This window comes from Callorhinus ursinus, unplaced genomic scaffold (assembly GCF_003265705.2).
Source record: "Callorhinus ursinus isolate GAN/ISIS: 27379988/994484 unplaced genomic scaffold, GSC_fseal_2.0 scaffold35, whole genome shotgun sequence".
Taxonomy (NCBI): domain Eukaryota; kingdom Metazoa; phylum Chordata; class Mammalia; order Carnivora; family Otariidae; genus Callorhinus; species Callorhinus ursinus.
The window spans coordinates 5,368,450-5,387,273 of record NW_027397097.1 but is presented as its reverse complement, the minus strand read 5'-3'; the positions used below and the strand labels follow the sequence as shown (position 1 = coordinate 5,387,273).

At 38.9% G+C, this 18,824-nt stretch overlaps 1 protein-coding gene across 4 annotated transcripts in view; it reads right to left on the bottom strand.

Moving 5' to 3' along the window:
- UVRAG (UV radiation resistance associated) overlaps window positions 1-18,824 on the bottom strand; it is a 334,168-nt gene that overhangs the window by 13,520 nt on the left and 301,824 nt on the right. For 3 of the 4 annotated variants that reach the window (XM_025894184.2, XM_073879729.1, XM_025894185.2), the window contains one exon: window positions 11,142-11,233. The exons of the other annotated variant lie outside the window; for it this stretch is intronic. In XM_025894184.2, the coding sequence (XP_025749969.1) occupies window positions 11,142-11,233 (92 nt within the window). The remainder of the gene's footprint in view (window positions 1-11,141; window positions 11,234-18,824) is intronic. 4 annotated transcript variants of the gene reach the window in all.

Below are 18,824 nucleotides of genomic sequence, written 5' to 3'. Positions count from 1 at the left end.
AGATACAGTTATAGTAAATCTAAATGAGAATATTATGCAACCATTAAAATGATGCTAAGAAGTTTTAAATGGCAGTTATAAGAGGCTTAAGATATGATATACAAAAAAGTCTGGTATGTACAACTGTATCGGCGATGCTGTCCGACACTGTAGCCACTAGTGTATCTGCAATGTGGCTAAGCTGGGTCTGAGATGTGCTGTGTTAAAATATATACTGGATTGAGAAGGCTTAGTATGAAAAAAGGAATGTAAAGTATTTTACGAATAATTTTAAAAATCATGATTATATGTTGATAAGTTATAAATGGATTTTATTGGGATTAAAGAATATATTATTAAGATTAATTTACCTATTCCTTTTTACCTTTTTATAATACAGCTGCCAGAAAATTTAAATTTACATATGTGGCTCAGACTATATTTCTATTGGACAGTGCTGGTATAGACCACAGGATCTCAACTATATAAGAAACACAGAAAACGGATCAACTTAACAATGGAGTTTGTTCCTAGATTGTGGGGTTATTGTTCTCCCTTCTTCTGTATATTTTTACATCTTCCAAATTTGATTCATTGAGCACTTATTATTTTATAACCAGAAGGAATTAATAGAAATAAACAAGATACACGTGAAAAACAAAGAGAAAAAGATTCCAAGTTGGTTCAAGACTTGGTTGCCAGAGGTTGAGAAACGAAGCCCAGGGATACCCAAATGACCTTCTGTCACTGATGGAGTGGTTAGCACACAAAGGATGTTGGCCACAGCTGTTCTCCATCCTGACTGGAGACAGAAAAAAGCGGAAATGGGTGTTAACCGCAGGAGGGGGCCTGTAAGTTAAATATAGGGAAGAATTTCCTGAAGCGAGGGTGTTTAAACTCTGGAATGAGTTATGGAAGAAGCCTGGTCCCCCAAGGTCTTTTAAAATACTACAGATACCCACATGCCTTGTGTGTTCCTGTCTAGAGGCAACGAGATGCCTTGTAAGGTTCCTTCTAAAATAGCGATCTTAGAGTAAATAACTCCAATAAAACTTTCGTTTTCATTTATTTTTGACCAGGCTTCAGTTTTCATATTAAGGATGCCAGCCTGCAAGAAGTACTTGAAAGGCAAGACCATCTGATGCCGCTACCTTAAGTGGTACACTTGAGACTTCAAAGACAATGTCATTTGATCTAAATTTAAAACTAACATCAGTTAGACAGCATGTTTTTTAAGTCCCTCAGGGTCTCCTGCCAGAAACACTAGTTAGCATAAGCATGATGGAGGGAAGGAAAGAGGACACATTTGCTTTTAAAGAGGATTTAAAAAGTTGCTAATGCTGGATACTGCCTCATTTCCAAAGGTGAATAGTTTGGCTTGAGAGCCAAACTATTATATTGTTACCCTCAGCTTTTTAAAGAAGGTAGACTGGCTCACTTGCTCTTGATTTTCATTATCCTCAGTTTACTTAAGGAAAAAAAAAAAAAAAGACTTTCTTAAAATGTGCCAAAGTTCGTTCTTTCCTTCCTTCCTTCCTTTAGCTGTTCAACTTGGTCCTCTCTATTTATGAAAAGGAATGGAAGACTAGATAAAAAGTAGTTCAGCAGAAACACTATCTAGAGATTTATACCACTTAAGTGAGATGACCATACATAAAGCCACTAGTCGTTCCTTCCTAAGTCACATCATTAAGTACTAGAAGGAATCTGAAGAAATATCCCAGCAAGCTGCGGAATAGTCAATGATGCTTCTCTTTAGTGTCCCATCTTCAATAAGGTCACTGAAATTGACGTGGTCTCTATAAAAAAGGCACACCTGGTCCTAAAACGTCAAACAACTCAGACCAAGGTTGACCTCCATCGGTTAACAGACTGTCCACTGAAGCTGGGTCTCAGGCTCCAGGCCCCACATGACAGCAAGAATGCACAATGCACAGGAAAATTTTTGCAAGTCACGTCCTTCAAAATATTAATTTGTTTTATCTATTCATTTAGATTCTAAACTAAACAACTGTCATCTAAACAAAGCAGGAATTATCTTACACTTTTGAATCTTTTTCGTCTCTTAAATAGTGCTCTATGCAGAGGAGACAGTTAATGAATTGTTAAAAGCATAAATCCTACTTAATAGTATTTTGCACAGTCCTTTTTAGTTTATAAATCGCTTAGACATGATCTTATTTGCTCCATACAACTATGCTTGGGAAATAAGGCTGGTGCTATTAACTCCATCTAAAGAAGTAATACTCAAAAACAATTTATGAAAATTAAGTGACAGAGCTGAAGTTGGAGCCTACATTTTTTGATTCCCAAATCTAGTGCTCCTTCTGCTATATCACACTGCCTTGCACAAAGCTGCTGGTTTAAGCTCTATAGTCGAGAAAAATTAAGCAGAATAAAAAATTCCATGTATAAAGCAGGACAGATGGTTTTGAAATCCCACTTTTATCATGTCTTATTCTGAAAATAACAACATGAAATTGGAGGACAGCAAACACTGGAGGCAAGCATATGTTTTAGGCCAACCCATGTCCTTCCTTCAGTTTTCTTGTTTCTTCAGGGAATGGAGTTGAAACATAATCATTTTTGTTTCTTTTTGTTCTTAAAGTTCCCAAATTCTTCACAAAGTTTTAAGATTCTGAGTTTCTACCTCTCTGAGTATATGGGGTAAGATAAGTTTCAAAGATTGTTTTTACCAGAACTGCAGCCCTGATATTGTAGCAGTGTATTTTTCTAGTACTCTGGACTTGACTCTGGTGCATTTCCCTGTGGAAGGTAATAGGTGTTAGGTGGTAGTTGGCACAGAGACAGGAGAGCTGGCAGGGCAGAGAAGGAGAAAGATGACCACTGACTAAGAAGGGGCAGCACCGTGTGATAAAAAGATAAGAGCCAGATATCTGGGTTTCTGGCCCTAGCCGTATCACGTAGGAGCATGTGACCTTGGCAAATCACTTTGCATTTTTCTTTTTAAGATTTATCTATTTGAGAGAGAGAGAGCAGGGGGAGAGACAGAAGGAGAGGAGGAGAGAATCCTCAAGCAGACCCCCCTGCCACCCTGCTCCCGCAGAGCCCTTATGGAGCCCACCGTTGCTGGGCTCCATCTCACAACCGTGAGATCATGACCTGATCATGACCCGAGCCAAAATCAAGTGTCGGCCACTTAACTGACTGAGCCACCCAGGTGCCCCTCACTCCACACTTCTAAGTCTTGGCTCTCTGGTCTGTGAAATGGTGATTATCGGCCTTGTCCTCACAGGGTTATTGCAAACTTAAATAAAAACATGGAACATTTTGCAAGTAAGAGACTTATTATTTATAACTTCTAATTCCATGTGAGAGGTACCTAAGAAGAGAGGTATCAAAAGAAGTAGGTAAGCAAACAGATTTATAGGATACCAATCTCTATGGCTCTCAAAGGGTTTTATAAAGGACTTGGGGAAAGCAAGAGGGAGAAGATGACTATTTTGTATCATTAACATACAAGAGCCACTATTAAAAAATGTGACCAAGAACCATATTTTATACCTATTTGTAGATATTAAAGGAAAAACAAAATACCTTTAACAAAGAATGGATTACTACTTGAAAACAGAGATTCACTTATCCATTACATGTGTATGAGAGCTATCAGTAACTGCTGCTGTGTGCCCAGCAGTATGCTAGACGTCTATCTATTTAACCCTCATAGCAATCTACCAGGTAGGCATTACTGACTCCATTTGCAGATAAATTTAAGCTGACAGTTTCAACTTGTTTGAAGTTTTAGAGACCTTGTCCCAGCTCTCACCCACAGCCCCCACACCAGGAAGTCAATGACTTCCTCTGACTGTTCCAAAGAACTTATCTACCTAGAATACTTCATGCTTTCTATTATATATTGCTTGTTCCTATTTCGTTGCCTCAATTAGACTATACCCCCCTTGAATGTAAGTTCAAGGAGTATATTCCATGAACAGAACAAGATGGATGGCTAATTTATCCACTCACATAATTCCAGGCTTCCCTGGTGCCAGGCTAGGACCACAGGATGAGTAAGATACAGTCCTCAGCTGCTCAAGAGCCTAGCGGTTAAGATTTTGGTGGAAGAAATGAACCTATGCTACGGAGGGACTACATATTCATCTCGGCATCTGCCACTCTGCCTGTTGAGTGAATGAATGAAGTAGGATGTGTCTTAAAAGTGAGAAAGCAACATTCGGATAGGGCAGAGGCAAGGGGAGGCTATTCTGGGTAGTGGGAACTTTAGTTCTGAGTAAAGTCTGAGTAAAGAACTGAAATCAGAAACGAGCGCGGTCTGTCTGGGGCTTGGCGGAGAGCGGGTGAGAGAGCAGAGGAGAGACACAGTCAAGGCACTGTCCCAGGACCTGAATGCTGGGGCCCCATCACACGGTCCGTTCACGCCCACCAAAGCGACTCAGTTTTAAACTTACTGCCTTACCGGCAGGCATCAAACAGCAGCTTTGCGTGTACATTTTTCCCTGACTGTAAATTTAGCATTAGCATCAGCTGTGCATGTGCTTGTCAGCTTCAATCATGGGACTTTGTAGTTAGTAGTAAAAGAAAAATGGGATGTTTAAATGGCATGCTGGTGGCTTTTAACCAAATGACTCAAGAGTACAACCTCTGACTTGAAATTCTGCTTTTCAAAATTGTGTTGCTTGGCAGTTACACTGGGGTTAAGTGATCCTAGGATGAGAAAATGGGGACTTCTTTTGGAAAGAGCTAAAGCACTGAGGACTGTGCCCCATGTAACTGTGTTCAAGAGGAAAAGGGGTTAGTTTTGGGATTAATCAGATAGATGCTTTCGATATTAGATCAGAATTCTGTAATGGGAAAGAAAAAAAAAATCACGTCCTTAAAGAAATTTTCATCACACTGTCTGTTCTTTAAAAAACAAAACAAAACAAACAAGCTGTCACATAACTTTGAAGCTTACCATAAGGAGGAATTCAGTGACTGCACTGATCCTCAGCCAGTTTGAAATCCTTGACACCAAAAGAACATAGAGCAAATCTGCTTCCACTGGGATCAGTCTGTGAATGGTAACAACCACACAGAACATGGAAGTGTTTTCTTTTACAAAAGATGTAAGAGGCTCCCTCAGGAGTGTGAGTTTTTTTACCCTCTGCCCTAAGGAGCACAGGCTTGGGAGGTAACTCCTCAGTCCATGGTTGCTCTCGGAAATTCTCAGATTTCCTCGGAGGCTAAAAGTGCTTGTTCCAGCTTTGTTTACATTTGTAACTTCCAGCCTGGCTTCCCGCAGTGGTTTTTACTTGGGCTCATCATGTGGCACTCATTTTGTGGTGCTTCGCCTCTACCTGTAGCCCATTTTTCACTAGAGTACCATAAAGTGGTACCTGCTACTCACTCAGTGCTAATGCGCTTGGCACAGTTGGCACAGAGGGGCATTACATAAATGTGTGCGCTTCGGGCTTAATGGTTTTACTACATCAGTGCCAGGAGACCTAGATTCTAGTTTTATTGCTACAGGTTCATGGGTCAACCATGCTTGGAAAGTCATTTATTTTCTCTGTACCTTAAAAGGGAGAATTGCTGGAAACTGCAGTGTTTTAGGAGAGGAAGGGTGGGCAGGCTGCAATGTGGAAGCATTTCTATGTAAGCATTTTGGGTAAACTGTCTAAAGAGATCTCAGAAGAAAGGAACTGAATCTCTAAAAGTTCCAGACATTTATTGCAACTTTGTTTTTTTAATTTTAAGTATTTAGATTTTTCTAATTTTGTCTTTGTAGTCTTGTATTCTTTTTCTTGAAAAGGGGTCCCAAATTGTATAAGCTCTAAGTACCATAAAACCCAGATTCTCTCTGCTCCAAATGTGAACGTGCACTCTAGCCAACATGGTCTGTCCTTTGCCAATAAAGCTACCGGGCCTTTTCTAAAACCGTTCCCTCCATATGAGGGGATAGGTGAGGATGGTGGTAGGAGAGAAAGAAGAAGAACACACCCTAGACAAAGGAGCAGCGAGTCAGGAGAGAACTTGTTCCTGTAACTAAGAGGAGGCCAGGACAGAGACCATCCATGAGAGGACAGGAGAATGGTGGCAGATGGACCATGCCAAAGAGCGTGAATTTTAATCTGGCCACTGAAACCAGTAAGCGATTAAGATTATAGCTAAAATTTAAAAAAGACCCCTCTGGCTACTGTGGGGAATGAAGAGAGGCGGGACAAGAGTGAAATTAGGGAGACAAACCAGACCAGCGCCGTGTGGGGCAAGAGAAGGTGGTGCCCTGGACTGGAGTGGTCACAGTGGACATGGAGGGCAGTGGCTGGATTCGATATATACACTTTGCAGGGAGAGATGACAGGGTTTGCTGATGAATCAGGCTGGATCTGGTGGGAGGGGAGAAGGGAAGGGAATCAAGGATCATGCCCCGGTGTGAGCGTTTGCTGACAGGAAGAAGAGAGTAGAATGACAGTTCCAGATGTGTTCAGGCTGAGGGGCCTGTGCTACTCCACTGGGAGGCATCAAGTAGATCTCAGACCTGGAGAGTGGGTAGGAGAGATCTACACTGAAAGTGTAACTTTGGGGGTCATCAGCATAGAAATGGTTTTCAAAGCTGAGGGAATGGATGAGATCACATGAGAAGAGAGAGGAGGACCTAAGATGGGGCCATGGTGAACTCCGTATTTAATGATTAAATAAAGGGGGAGGAACATGAAAAACAGAAAGAACAGCTGAAGGGTAGAAAACCAGGGGAGGGTGGTGTTAAGGAAGCCAAGAGAGGAGATGCTTCAAGGAAGGCCAAACACCAGCTGTGGAACAGGATAGGGTAAGGACAGAAAAGTGACCTTTAGGTTTTGTAACACAGAGTTCCATAGGCATCCGCTTAGATAAAAGGAATTTCAGTCTACTGACAGAACTGGAAATCATGCTGAAGTGAGTTAATGAGGAACTGGAAAAAGAGAACATAAATAGACCTGTAATAATTAAATCAGAAGTTAAAAATCTGCACTTCTTCCCTCAACAAATAAAAAACACTAGGTTTTTTCTAAGTTCTTTTTTTTTTTGGTTTTTGCTAAGTTTTATCAGACCTTCACTATATAATTTTTACCTTACACAAACTATAAACTGTTCCAGAGAATACAAAAGAAGGGAAAGATCTCCATTTATCTTATAAGGCTATTAAAACCTTGTTACCAAAATCAGACAAGGATTATTATATGAGAAAGAAAAATACAAGGCTAGCCTCATCTCAGTTCACAGAGGTAGATCTTCTAAAAATTAGCAAATTGAATCTAATAATATAAGAAAAAATAATTACACATCATGACCAAGTAGAGCACATGCCAGGAGGCAAAGATGATTTAACATCCAAAAATGTATTAATACTTATTAACATATTAATATAGTAAGGGAGAACAAATATAGTGTTATCTCAATAGATTCAGAATAAGCATCTGATAAAATTCAAAATATACACTCAGTGTATGTGTGTACACATACACAGATACACGCACACACAGAGGAATATTATTCAGTCATAAAAAAGAATGAAAGCTTGCCATTTGCAATGATGTGGATAGAGCTAGAGAGTATAATCGTCAGTGAAATAAGTCAGAGAAAGGCAAATATCATATGATCTCACTCGTATGTGGAATTAAAGAAACAAAACAAATGAACAAAGGAAAAAGAGAGAGAGAGAAACCAAGAAACAAACTCTTAACTATAGAGTACAAACAGATGGTTACCAGAGGGGAGGTGGGTCAGGGGATGGGTGAAACAGGTGATTGGTATTAAGAGTACACTTATCCTACAAAAAAAAAAAAGAGTACACTTATCCTGATGAGCACTGAGTAATGTACAGAATTGTTGTCACTATATTATATACCTGAAACTAATATAACACTGCATATTAACTATACTGGAATTAAAATTAAAAACTTAATTTAAAATATGGAAAAAAACCCCAAATACACACATTCATGATTAAAAAACAGTGAGCTGGGAATAGAAATTTCCTTTTGCTAATAAAGGATATCTATCCAAACCTGCAATAAATATAATATTTAATGGTGAAAAGTTAGAAGCATTCTCTCTTTTTTTTTCAAGATTTTATCTATTTATTTGAGAGACAGAGATGGCAAGAGAGAGCATGGGCAGGGTGGAGATGGAGAAGCAGGCTGAGCAGTGGCAGGGAGCATGACACGGGGCTAGATCCCAGGACCCTGGGATCATACCCGAGCTGAAGGCAGATGCTTAACCAACTGAGCCACCCTAGCATCCCTAGAAACATTCTCTTTAAAGTCAGGAATAAGACAAAGCTATTCACTATTGCTGCTCCTCTTCCATAATAAAATATGAGAAGAAAAAGTAATAAAAGTAAAAACAGAAAGGAAGAAAAAAATGCCATCATTCACTAAAATAGTATGATTGTATACAAAGAAAATCTAAGAGACTCTAAAACAAACTACTGTAAGTAACATTAGCAAGGCTGCTATATATACTCTCAAAATACAAAAATCAGTGGTACTCCTGTATACTAGCCACAAAAAAGTTGGATGCTATAATAAAAAATTTGTAACAGCCACCAAAATGGCAAGCTACCTGGAACTAACTAATAAAAGATGTGTAAGACCCTTTATGAAGAAAATCTTAAAACTTCATGTTTAAAAAACAGAAAGAAAACATATAAAGAGATACCAAGGGGGCGCCTGGGTGGCTCAGTCAGTTAAGTGTCTGCCTTCGGCTCGGGTCATAATCCCAGGGTCCTGGAATCGAGCTCCACATCGGGCTCCTTGCTCAGCAGGGAGTCTACTTCTCCCTCTCCCTCTGCTCCTCCCCTGGCTCATTCTTTCTCTCTCTCTCTTTCCTCTCTCAAATAAATAAATAAATAAATAAATAAATAAATAAATAAATAAATAAAATCAATCTTTAAAAAAAGATACCAAGTTCCTAGTAAGGAAGACTTGATATTATAAAACTGTCAAATCATACAAATACAATTCGTAAGTCAAGGAAAGCCAAAAGAGTTTTGAAGAACTGTAAGTAGGAGCCTCACCCTATCAGATACCAAGAAAATTGGGGGTATCTTCTTTTTCCCTTGCTGTGAAGGAACAGGATTTAGGAGTAGCACTCCTGGCTTTTCTCCATCCTCTCCCTCTCTCTGTGAGGAGGGACTTTTCTGATGGGTGAATTTAGGGGTAAAAATAAAACCTGGGTATTCTTGGCTTAGCCCCATCTGGTTTCCTACAGGAGTCTCTGACTGCTCGCCACAAGTGTAGTCAAGGGTCTGCCTCTGTGGAAAAGCCTGAGATTCTCGAGTTCACAATGCAACCATGAAGGGAAGTTTTATTTTGAGTGACATTTTTGCAAGCCCTTTTTATTACAGATCTTAAGCCACATTTTCCAAGAGGCTTTATCAGTAATGAAACTGACATTTTGACTTCTATTAGTCTGTCTCTTGTATCTCCTCTCTCCAATGGTTCCAAATTTAGGGGGAGAAGGGATGCTATTTATTGGGCATCCTCAAACCTCAACATGACTTACAGAAATTACAACTTATAATAGTTTAAAAATGTGGTATTAGCCCATAGATAGACAAATCAAAGGAGAACTGGGAGCCTGGAAACAGATTCATGTATATAAGTAAACTTGGTACGTGAAAGAGAGGCATTACCAAATAGTGGACAAAAGACAGACTCTTCAATAAATAATACTGGGACCATTTGCTGTCTGTACTGAGCAAGATTCATTTAGTGATTAATCAGGTGGTATTATGGGTTGCCTCTTTTAAAAAAATATTTTAGGTTATTTATCATTTGCATTATAAAGCCTTTCATGAATTATATGTCTTATTTCCAACTAGATCACAATCCTTTGAGGCTAGGGCTAGAAACTTATACTTCTTGTTAACTCTCCAGAGTGCCTATCACAGAACTTTACACAGAGACAACGCTAAGTAAATGTCTGCTAGCTCATTATTATTTTACATTAAAACTCAATTCCTATCCCTCATGCCTCAAGGCATACAGGTCCATATCAGTAATAAGCTTTTGTAGTTATTTTGATATTCTGAGTAGAATTCTTGAAACAATTGTGCATTCACTTAACAGGAGTCCTATCTAAAATCAGACAACCAGAACTTGCATTTTGAGGATCACATAGGACAAAAATAAAAAATGTCAAAGTAAAGGTCAAAGATGTCACTTTCTCAGTATTCTCAAGGCCTATCCTTATGGCACAGAAGAAAATGAAACCGATCTTGTACCTTCCTCCCCACAAATAGTTTTTCTGTCTAACCTCTTATTTCATCCTCACCACAAACTGGTGAGATGAACAGGGCAGGGATTATAGATGAGGAAATTCAGTTTCTGAGAGGTTACACTTTAGGCTCACCAAGCGGCTTAGAGAAAGATGTGGGACGAGGAGCCAGTGGTCTTTAGAAGAAAATATGCTGCTCCCAGCTGTCTAGCTCATCAGGCCTGATTTCCATTTACATGATTTTGTAAGTTACTGCCCATCACCCAAGAATTCAAACTTCAAGAATTCCTAAATGGCTAGAGCCAACAGCTTTCTACTTATTTAGTCAGGTGAACCAATCGAATGACTTTGCAACAGACCTTCCCTTGCTCCTTCTCTTTTTCAAAGAGTCAGTCTATCCTGACAAAGCATTTTAAAGCAGCAATTTGCCCTCATGGTACAACAGGCACTGACATCAAACATAAGAAACATTCTAACATGTCTCCTGGTCTCAGACAAGGTCCTGCCAAGCTGACCTATTTGTTGTCTGCTTTCTTCCCTTAACTCTCATGGCCACTGATCCTGATGTTATTTCTGTAGTTATGTCCTTCACTTGTTCTTTGAAGAAGTCCTAGTGGCTCCATGTCTCCCTTTTATGAATCCCACTGGCTGTCCCCCAGTCTCTGCCTCAGCAATGAACTCAAGGATTCCTCACCCAGCCAACCTCCCAGTGTTCAAACAATACCCCTGCGAACCCACTCTCCTCCTGAGAGTGCTTCACCCTGCTTAGCAGGACTGGGGCTTAGACCCACACATGTACAATGGCTGCCTTTCCCTTTCTTCAAGTATCTTAATAAAGAAGGAAACATAGAAAGCAGGTGAGGAGCAACCTGGAAACCAGGAAAGTCTTCCCAGGATTATTATCCACATCCCAGTTTCTGGGTGTCAGAGATAAAAGTACTCACCACCTGACCATTAGTCCATGTTCCATGAAGTTTTTCAGGTTAGGGAGGGTTTGCCTCAAGTCTGGAGTCCCTAGTCCATGTTGATATCTTAGCTGCAAAGGTGGAAAAATAGAATTAAAAGAAATTCTGGCAGATACTAGGCAATGTTTCTCAAACGTGGTCCATTCACTAAATTTTTCTTTCTTTTGAACTCTAAAAGAGGAAATGTAAATATATGATTCCAATATCACTGACCACACTTTTGGGATAGTATTTAAAGGTAGCCTCTTGGGGTGCTTGGGTGGCTCAGTCGGTTAAGTATCTGCCTTTGGCTCAGGTCATGATCCCAGGGTCCCGGGATCAAGCCCCACATCAGGTTCCCTGCTCAGCGGGAAGCCTGCTTCTCCTCTCCAACCTCTCCCTGCCGTGCCCCGCCAGCTCTTGTGGGTGCTCCCTCTCAAATAAATAAAATCTTAAAAAAAAAAATAAAGGTAGTCTCTTTGTCTCCTGCTCCCCTGTCTCCTAAAGCTGGAGAAGACAATGCATGATCAACTATGGAATCAGCATATTTCAAAGAGCCCCGTAGGGTTTGCTAACATCAACTCCAGGGACATATACAGTAAAACCAATATTTTGTTTTATTTTATTTATGTTTTAAAAAAGATTTTGTTTACTTATTTGAGAGAGAGAGAGAGACAGAGACAGAGATAGAGAGCATGAGCAGGGAGGAGAGGGAGAAGCAGGCTCCCCATGAAGCAGGAAGCCTAACGCAGGGCTCAATCCCAGGACCCTGGGATCATAACCTGAGCTAAAGGCAAATGCTTAACTGACTGAGCCACCCAGGCGCCCCTCAGTATTTTTAGATACTGAATGGCTGGCATTACATACTCTGGGCACATTCAGCCCATCTTTCACTGACCCTTTCCCTTTGTATAACAACCAAGGTTAAGGGTCATGTTGTGTTCATCTCTAATCTCCAACAGTGTCTGACAGTGCTAGCACTCAGTTAATGCTTATTAAACAAACAAACAGCAAGCCACTTTTGAGGACGCTGTGCTCTGTTTTTCTTTTGGATTCCTAACTTTCCCTTTTGTCCAGAACCAGTACATAAAGTTGTAGAGCTGGTATGAGAACACTATGACCTGTGGATGGATCTGGTCTTAGTTCTACTTATTTCTGCTTGAGCTGACTTTCTAACCCTAGGTCCTTCTATGGACCTTGAGTAACTCACTAAATGGTTTTCATCCGTCTGTTTCTTGCCTTCTCGCACTCTGTCTCTGAATACCATTTGCTTCCTTAGCTGGTCATGACAGAGATCCGAGGTAAATATATGTGCATATTCATACACATGCTCTCTCTCTTACACACAGAACATCAACTACACAGTAAAGGTACAGCAAAAATGTATTTTTCAAATGACATATATGAAAAAGTACTCTGTACACTGTGTACTGGTGTACAAACATGAAGGATAATCACTCGTGAAGTTTTACTTTTCCAGCACCTAAATTTAAAGTTTGACGAAGTCAAACTTCTAAATATTTTCCTCTCTTAAAAAATAAAACCACTATGAACAAAAAATATCAAAGTTTTCTTTTGTTTGTATCTAGTACTCAACTGATTTTTTTTTACTTAAGTGTGAGTGACACTTAACAGAGAAAGAGTTTATTCTTTTTTTTTAATTAACATATAATGTATTATTTGTTTCAGGGGTACAGGTCTGAGATTCATCAGTCTTACACACTTCACAGCGCTCACCATAGCACATACCCTCCCCAGTGTCCATCACCCAGCCTCCCCATCCCTCCCACCCCCCTCCACTCCAGCAACCCTCAGTTTGTTTCCTGAGGTTAAGAGTCGAAAGAGTTTACTCTTACTACCCTGAACTTTTAAAGGAAAACCCCCAAGCCTAATCAGATCTCTCAAATGGTCTGAATACACACATAAAGTAAGAAGTAGGAAACACAGAATGTTAAAGCTAAAATGTATTTTGAATATTATTTAAGGTAATTCTTTCCTTTTGCAGGTGGGGAAACTGAAGCCCAGAAAGAGGAAATAAATTCTCCAGGGCCGCATGTTTCAATAACAAAGATATTATTAGCTAGAGCCTCATTCTCACAACCATGCTATTCCACCATCTACCCCAAAGTCTGAGAGGAAAACTGGTTGAAATACTTGAGAAGACAAAGGGAAAATATTCTTTTCCCTTTCCAAAGCTAGCTTGGTGACCTAAATCACCTCCTGAGATTTGCTGACCTTGAATTATAAGATCTACTCCATATTAAATGACATCATTTCTTATATTACTATAAAAGCATTTTTTCCATACATTGATAAAAGTAAAATGGCTGATATCCCAATATGACATTCCTGAATTCATTGTTTCAATAAAAAAGTGAAATTGTTTACACATGGCATGGAAATTTCACCTGTGATTCATACTGAAAAATATTAAATATATATAAAAAAAAAACCCTAACCCATACTGAAATAACACTAAGCTATGTGTCCCTGAGCCAGTACATAGTCAATTGCCTGCCCCAGGCTCCACAATGGAAGGTAGGTGTTGAATTCTTTTCAGAGACCACAATGAAAAATTTTCTTCAAGTCTGATTTCAACCAAAAAAGGAAAATATGGGAATTTCAAGCCTCTACCCAGGTCTTAACTCTTCATTTGCTATATAGCATTATCATTTTTATCATAGAATCATATGATATTATAGCTTAAAGAGATCCTGGAGATCATTTTTCCAACCTCCTTCCTTTCATAAATGAAGAAACAAAGGCTCAGTAAGGCAAGTGTCCTGCCCAATGTCACAGAACTGACAAGGGACAAAGCCAAGGCTGGAATATTTTTAAATTTTTATTTATTTTTTAAATCCAAGTATAATTAACATAGATTCAACATTCATCATGTATAATGATTCAACAATTCTGCACATCACTCAGTGCTCATCACAATAAGTGTACTCTTAGTCCCCATCGCCTGTTTTACCCATTTCCCCTCCCACCTCCCCTCTGGGAACCATCGGTTTGTTCTCTGTATCTCAGAGTCTGGTTTTGGTCTCTTTTTTTCTTTGTTTTGTTTCTTAAATTCCACATATGAGGGAAGTCATATGGTATCTTTCTCTTACTGACTTATTTCACTTAGCATTATATCCTCTAGGTCTATGCATGTTGTTGCAAATGACAAGATATCATTCCTTTTTATGGCTGGGTAATATCCCATTGTGTGTGTGTGTGTGTGTGTGTGTGTGTGTATCACATCTTATATTCCACTGCATGTATATATACATGCAATATTTATATATATCACATCTTCTTTATCCATTCGTCTATGGATGGACACTTGAGCTGCTTTCATATCTTGGCTATTGTAAGGCTATTGTAAATAATGTTTCAATAAACAAATAAACATGGGGTGCATATATCCTTTCAAGTTACTATTTTTGTTTTCTTTGGAATAAATACCCAGGAATGGAATTACTGGATAATATGGTATTTCTATTTTTAATTTTTTGAGGAAACTCCATACTGTTTTCCATAGTGGTTGCACCAGTTTACATTCTCACCAACAGTGCATAAGGGTCTTTTTTCTCCACATCCTCACCAACACCGGTTGTTTCTAGTGTTTTTGAATTTATAAGGCTAGAATTTCTTTTCTTTCTTTTTTTTTTAATTTTTAAATTTTGAATTTTCGAAATTTTTTGAATTTTTTAGAATTTCTTTTTTTAAGATTTTATTTATTTATTTGACACAGAGAGAGATAGTGAGAGAGGGAATGCAAGCAGGGGGAGGGGCAGAGAGAGAAGCAGGCTTCCCACTGAGCAGGAGCCCAATGCAGGGCTTGATCTCAGAATTTTTTAGAATTTCTTAAAAACAACTCCAAATTTTTTCTACCATGTCACCCTTTTGATTTTTAACATATAAAACCAAAAAAATTCACACATAATACATATATAAAGTACATGTACTATTTAATAAGCCTAAATTGCTATAGGCTTATAATGAAAAAACAAATTCTTTGCTCTTCAGTAGCAACTACTTTTAGCTGTTTCTTCTTTACCTTCATATTTCTAAGTAATATGCTTGTATTCATTTTCCTATTCTTTCCTATTCTTCCCAGTTTTAGATATCTATTGCATTCCTATTACAAAAAATGAAAATTCAGCTTTTATATTACTCTTCTCTTACACATTTTATCCCCTCACTCATACATCATCTACTGACTTTTTGTTAAAGAATATGAGGATTTAACTACCCTCCTAGATAAACTTCTCTTTATCCTCAAGATATTCAATATCACATTTTTGTTAGATCAGTATTTAGCGCTCACCTTATTACACCAGCAGAAATACTGTGCACTGCCAAGCCATGTAATATACTATTCCTTTTCTGAACTTTTTTTTTTTAGGTTTATTTATTTGAGAGAGAGACAGCGGGGGCTGGGGAGAGGAGGGGCAGAGGGAGAGACAGAATCTTAAGCGGGCTCCATGCTCAGTGCAGAGCCCAACTTGGGGCTCGATCTCACCACCCTGAGATCACCAACTGAGTTGAAACCAAGAGTTGGAGGCTCAACTGACTGTGCCACCCAGCCACCCCTATACTTTTTTGTTTGTTTCTCCTGAAGTGATAATTGTCATTTTTTCTATGCGTTTAGTACCTATCTTGATGAGAGTATTACTTGTGTACTTAGGTACCTCTCACCAGATCCTTCCCAAACTAGAACAAAACCTTAAAATCCTTCTTATTCTGATTAAATACACCATATAACCTACAACATCCACTTCCCCCTTGGAAGCACCCCTCTCTGTTCCATTCTCAGAACTTTCCTTCTCTGTCACCCTGGAAATCACTTACTTCTCTTCTGTATCAAAGCTGTTGTTTCTCAGATCTCATGACTTTCTGGATTTAATGCCTCACCTTGGTGGCACATATCCTATAATAGCTTTCTGGGAAAGGAGAGCATGGGAGGTATCTTTTTTGACACCTTGAATATTTAAATATAGCTTTATTCTGTTCTCAGACTTGAATGACAGTTTGCCTGGGTAAAGAATTCAAGGCTAAAATAATTCCCCTTTGGAATTTCTAAAATATTGTTTCACTGTCATTTAACTTTGTACATGGCAACTGAGAAACCTGATAACATTCTAATTTCTGATGTTTTGTATGTGAGCTGATTCTTTCTGGAAGCTTGTAGGATTCTATTCTTTAAAACCCCAGTGTTCTAAAATTTCACAGTGCTAAGCCTCTGTTTGGGTCTTTTTTCATTCACTGTGCCGGGCACTTTGTGAGTCCTTTCAATATGAAAATGCTTATCCCCGAATTCTGATCATTTATTATTATTGTTGTTGTTGTTGTTGTTAGCAACAGCAGCCTTGTTTTGTCATCTCTTCCTTCTCCCTTTCCTGTTACCTCTGGGTTTCTTTTTCTGTTCTTCTCCCTCCTCTTCTAGACTTAAAGAAACATTAGAGGCATTACAAATGAGACTTTAAAAAGCTGAAGAGAGAGTCTATGCACTGGCAGTTGCTTGCCCACTGGGGAGTTTCACTGTAGACTGAGTGGATGGAAACCTAGCCCCTTCTGTGGGGCACATTGAGATCCCAGCAGTTTTCATTGCAGGGACTATATTTCTCCAGAGGGATTCCCCCAACCTTTTCTCTAGGAGTATAATCTGGATACCACTCTGAGACTTAAAGCAGGAAAAAGTGGTTGGGGGAATTCAATGTTCGTATGTTGGACTTCACTGACTCCCCTTGTTTTCAGTAAGGTATCTTACTTCTTACCCCAATATACAAGGCAGTTCAGAGTTCAGAGGTTCTTCTGTTCAATTTTTTCAGAAAGTAAACCTCCATTCCCCCAGTAGGGTGTGTGCAAGGATAATTGCTTGACTATATGCAGGGTGGGTGAAGTGAACTGAGAATCTTCTCTTTCTCTAGACTTTCAACCAATCCTCCTGGTTTTTTGACCTATTCCTTACCCTACACTCTATGAGATACTTGATACCTCCAAATCCTAAATCCTTCTGGAGTCCTATGGCTTGAATTGCATTGCTACTTGAAGGCTTTAGGTTTTGTTTTTCTCCATTCTGTCAACTCAGTTTATCACTCATTTATTTGTTTGCATTCTTCTAAAATTTTGTTGACTATCACTCACTCTTGTCTCTTCTGTTCTTTCATCCTCATGAGTTTGCAAGTTTAAATTGTTTTATCTTTATTAGTATCATTTCATTAGGGAGCTGACATAAAGGAGTATATTTGTTTATCACGCAGTCCCCTATATACATTACAGCGTTTCAATAGTGGCTAACAACCTTCCTTATACCTTTTACAGAGTACTCAATAGAGCTCTATTTTCTGTCTATAAGTCTCTCTCTAGGCATTGTCCATCTGGCCATATTCTATCCATTCTCAAAGAGACCATCACAAGTTCCATTAGCTCTCTCTGACTACTCCAAGATAAGGGAGTATTTTACCTCTCTCCCCAAATCCCTTCCTACACCATGTTTGTATGTACTGTCTTTGGAAAGCCTTAACTAATTCAGTAGGTACTTGATAAATATTTGTTAATTAATAAGCTAAATCAATGCTGTATGGGAGAGAATAAGAAGCATCATGACACACTGCTATGAGCTTTGATGGAGAAGATCTGGATGTGAATAACAGTGCTGTCACTTACTAGTTGTTTGACTTTGGATAAGTCCTTTTGCTTCTCTGAGGAGTTTGCTTCTTTACCTGTAAAATGGGGAATGTTGTCTGTCTTGCAGAGCTGTTGTTGTAAAGTTTAAATATGATAAAGTGTATAGAGTACCCCAAACAATATCTGGTACATAGTAAGTGCTCAATAAACTATACTTATTACCATTATAATACATATATACTCTATACATTATCATTATCATAGCATCTACCACTGGACTGGGCATAAATCTGGTGCTCAATGATGGCTTATCACTTAATTAATTAAAATGAGAATCAGAAAAGGGAAAAAAAAAGAGTTCAACTCAAAGGGAAGAAATCTTAAGTATATTGTTCACTTTTTTAAGTGCTAATTCTTACTAATTTACTAAGCTTCTGACTGCAAGCACTCCAAAGGTGCAGCAATGAACATAATACATGTCAGTATCTTTAAAACAATTGCACAGGGAAATGGAAAGACTGATATGTGACGTGGACAGTCAGAAGATCTGGGGGACAAAGCTCTGCTGTATGATCAGGAACGAGGGCTGGCCAAAGAATTTTCAAACTTCTTTTTGTAGCCCTGGAATCCTTTGTTCAAATGAAATATTATTTATAGCCCCAAGTGTAAAACAAATAGAGAACCACTCTAACTGTAGGAAGTGGTGGAGTAGAATCAGAGCCCAGGCAGGCATCCCATCTTACAGGTAAAACGCTCCTGAACTACAAGATCTCTAGGAGCCTTTCAAAGTTCTGTGAGTCCATTTTAAATGCTCTAAAATTACAGGTTTGCACCATGCATCTAAGGATTTTAATATAAAAATAATGGTTTGCATAGTGCATGTTCACAATGTGAGCAAGGAAAGAACATCAGCCCAGTCAGTCCCATTTCTGATGGTGTCAGAAGTCAAACTTGGCTAAGAGGGTGTCAAATATTTATGTATTCACTTGAGGGGTAGGTTTGATGTTAGAGTCTACAGAAGGTACCTTTCTGGACACCTGAGGGGAAATGCATAAAATGGAAGGG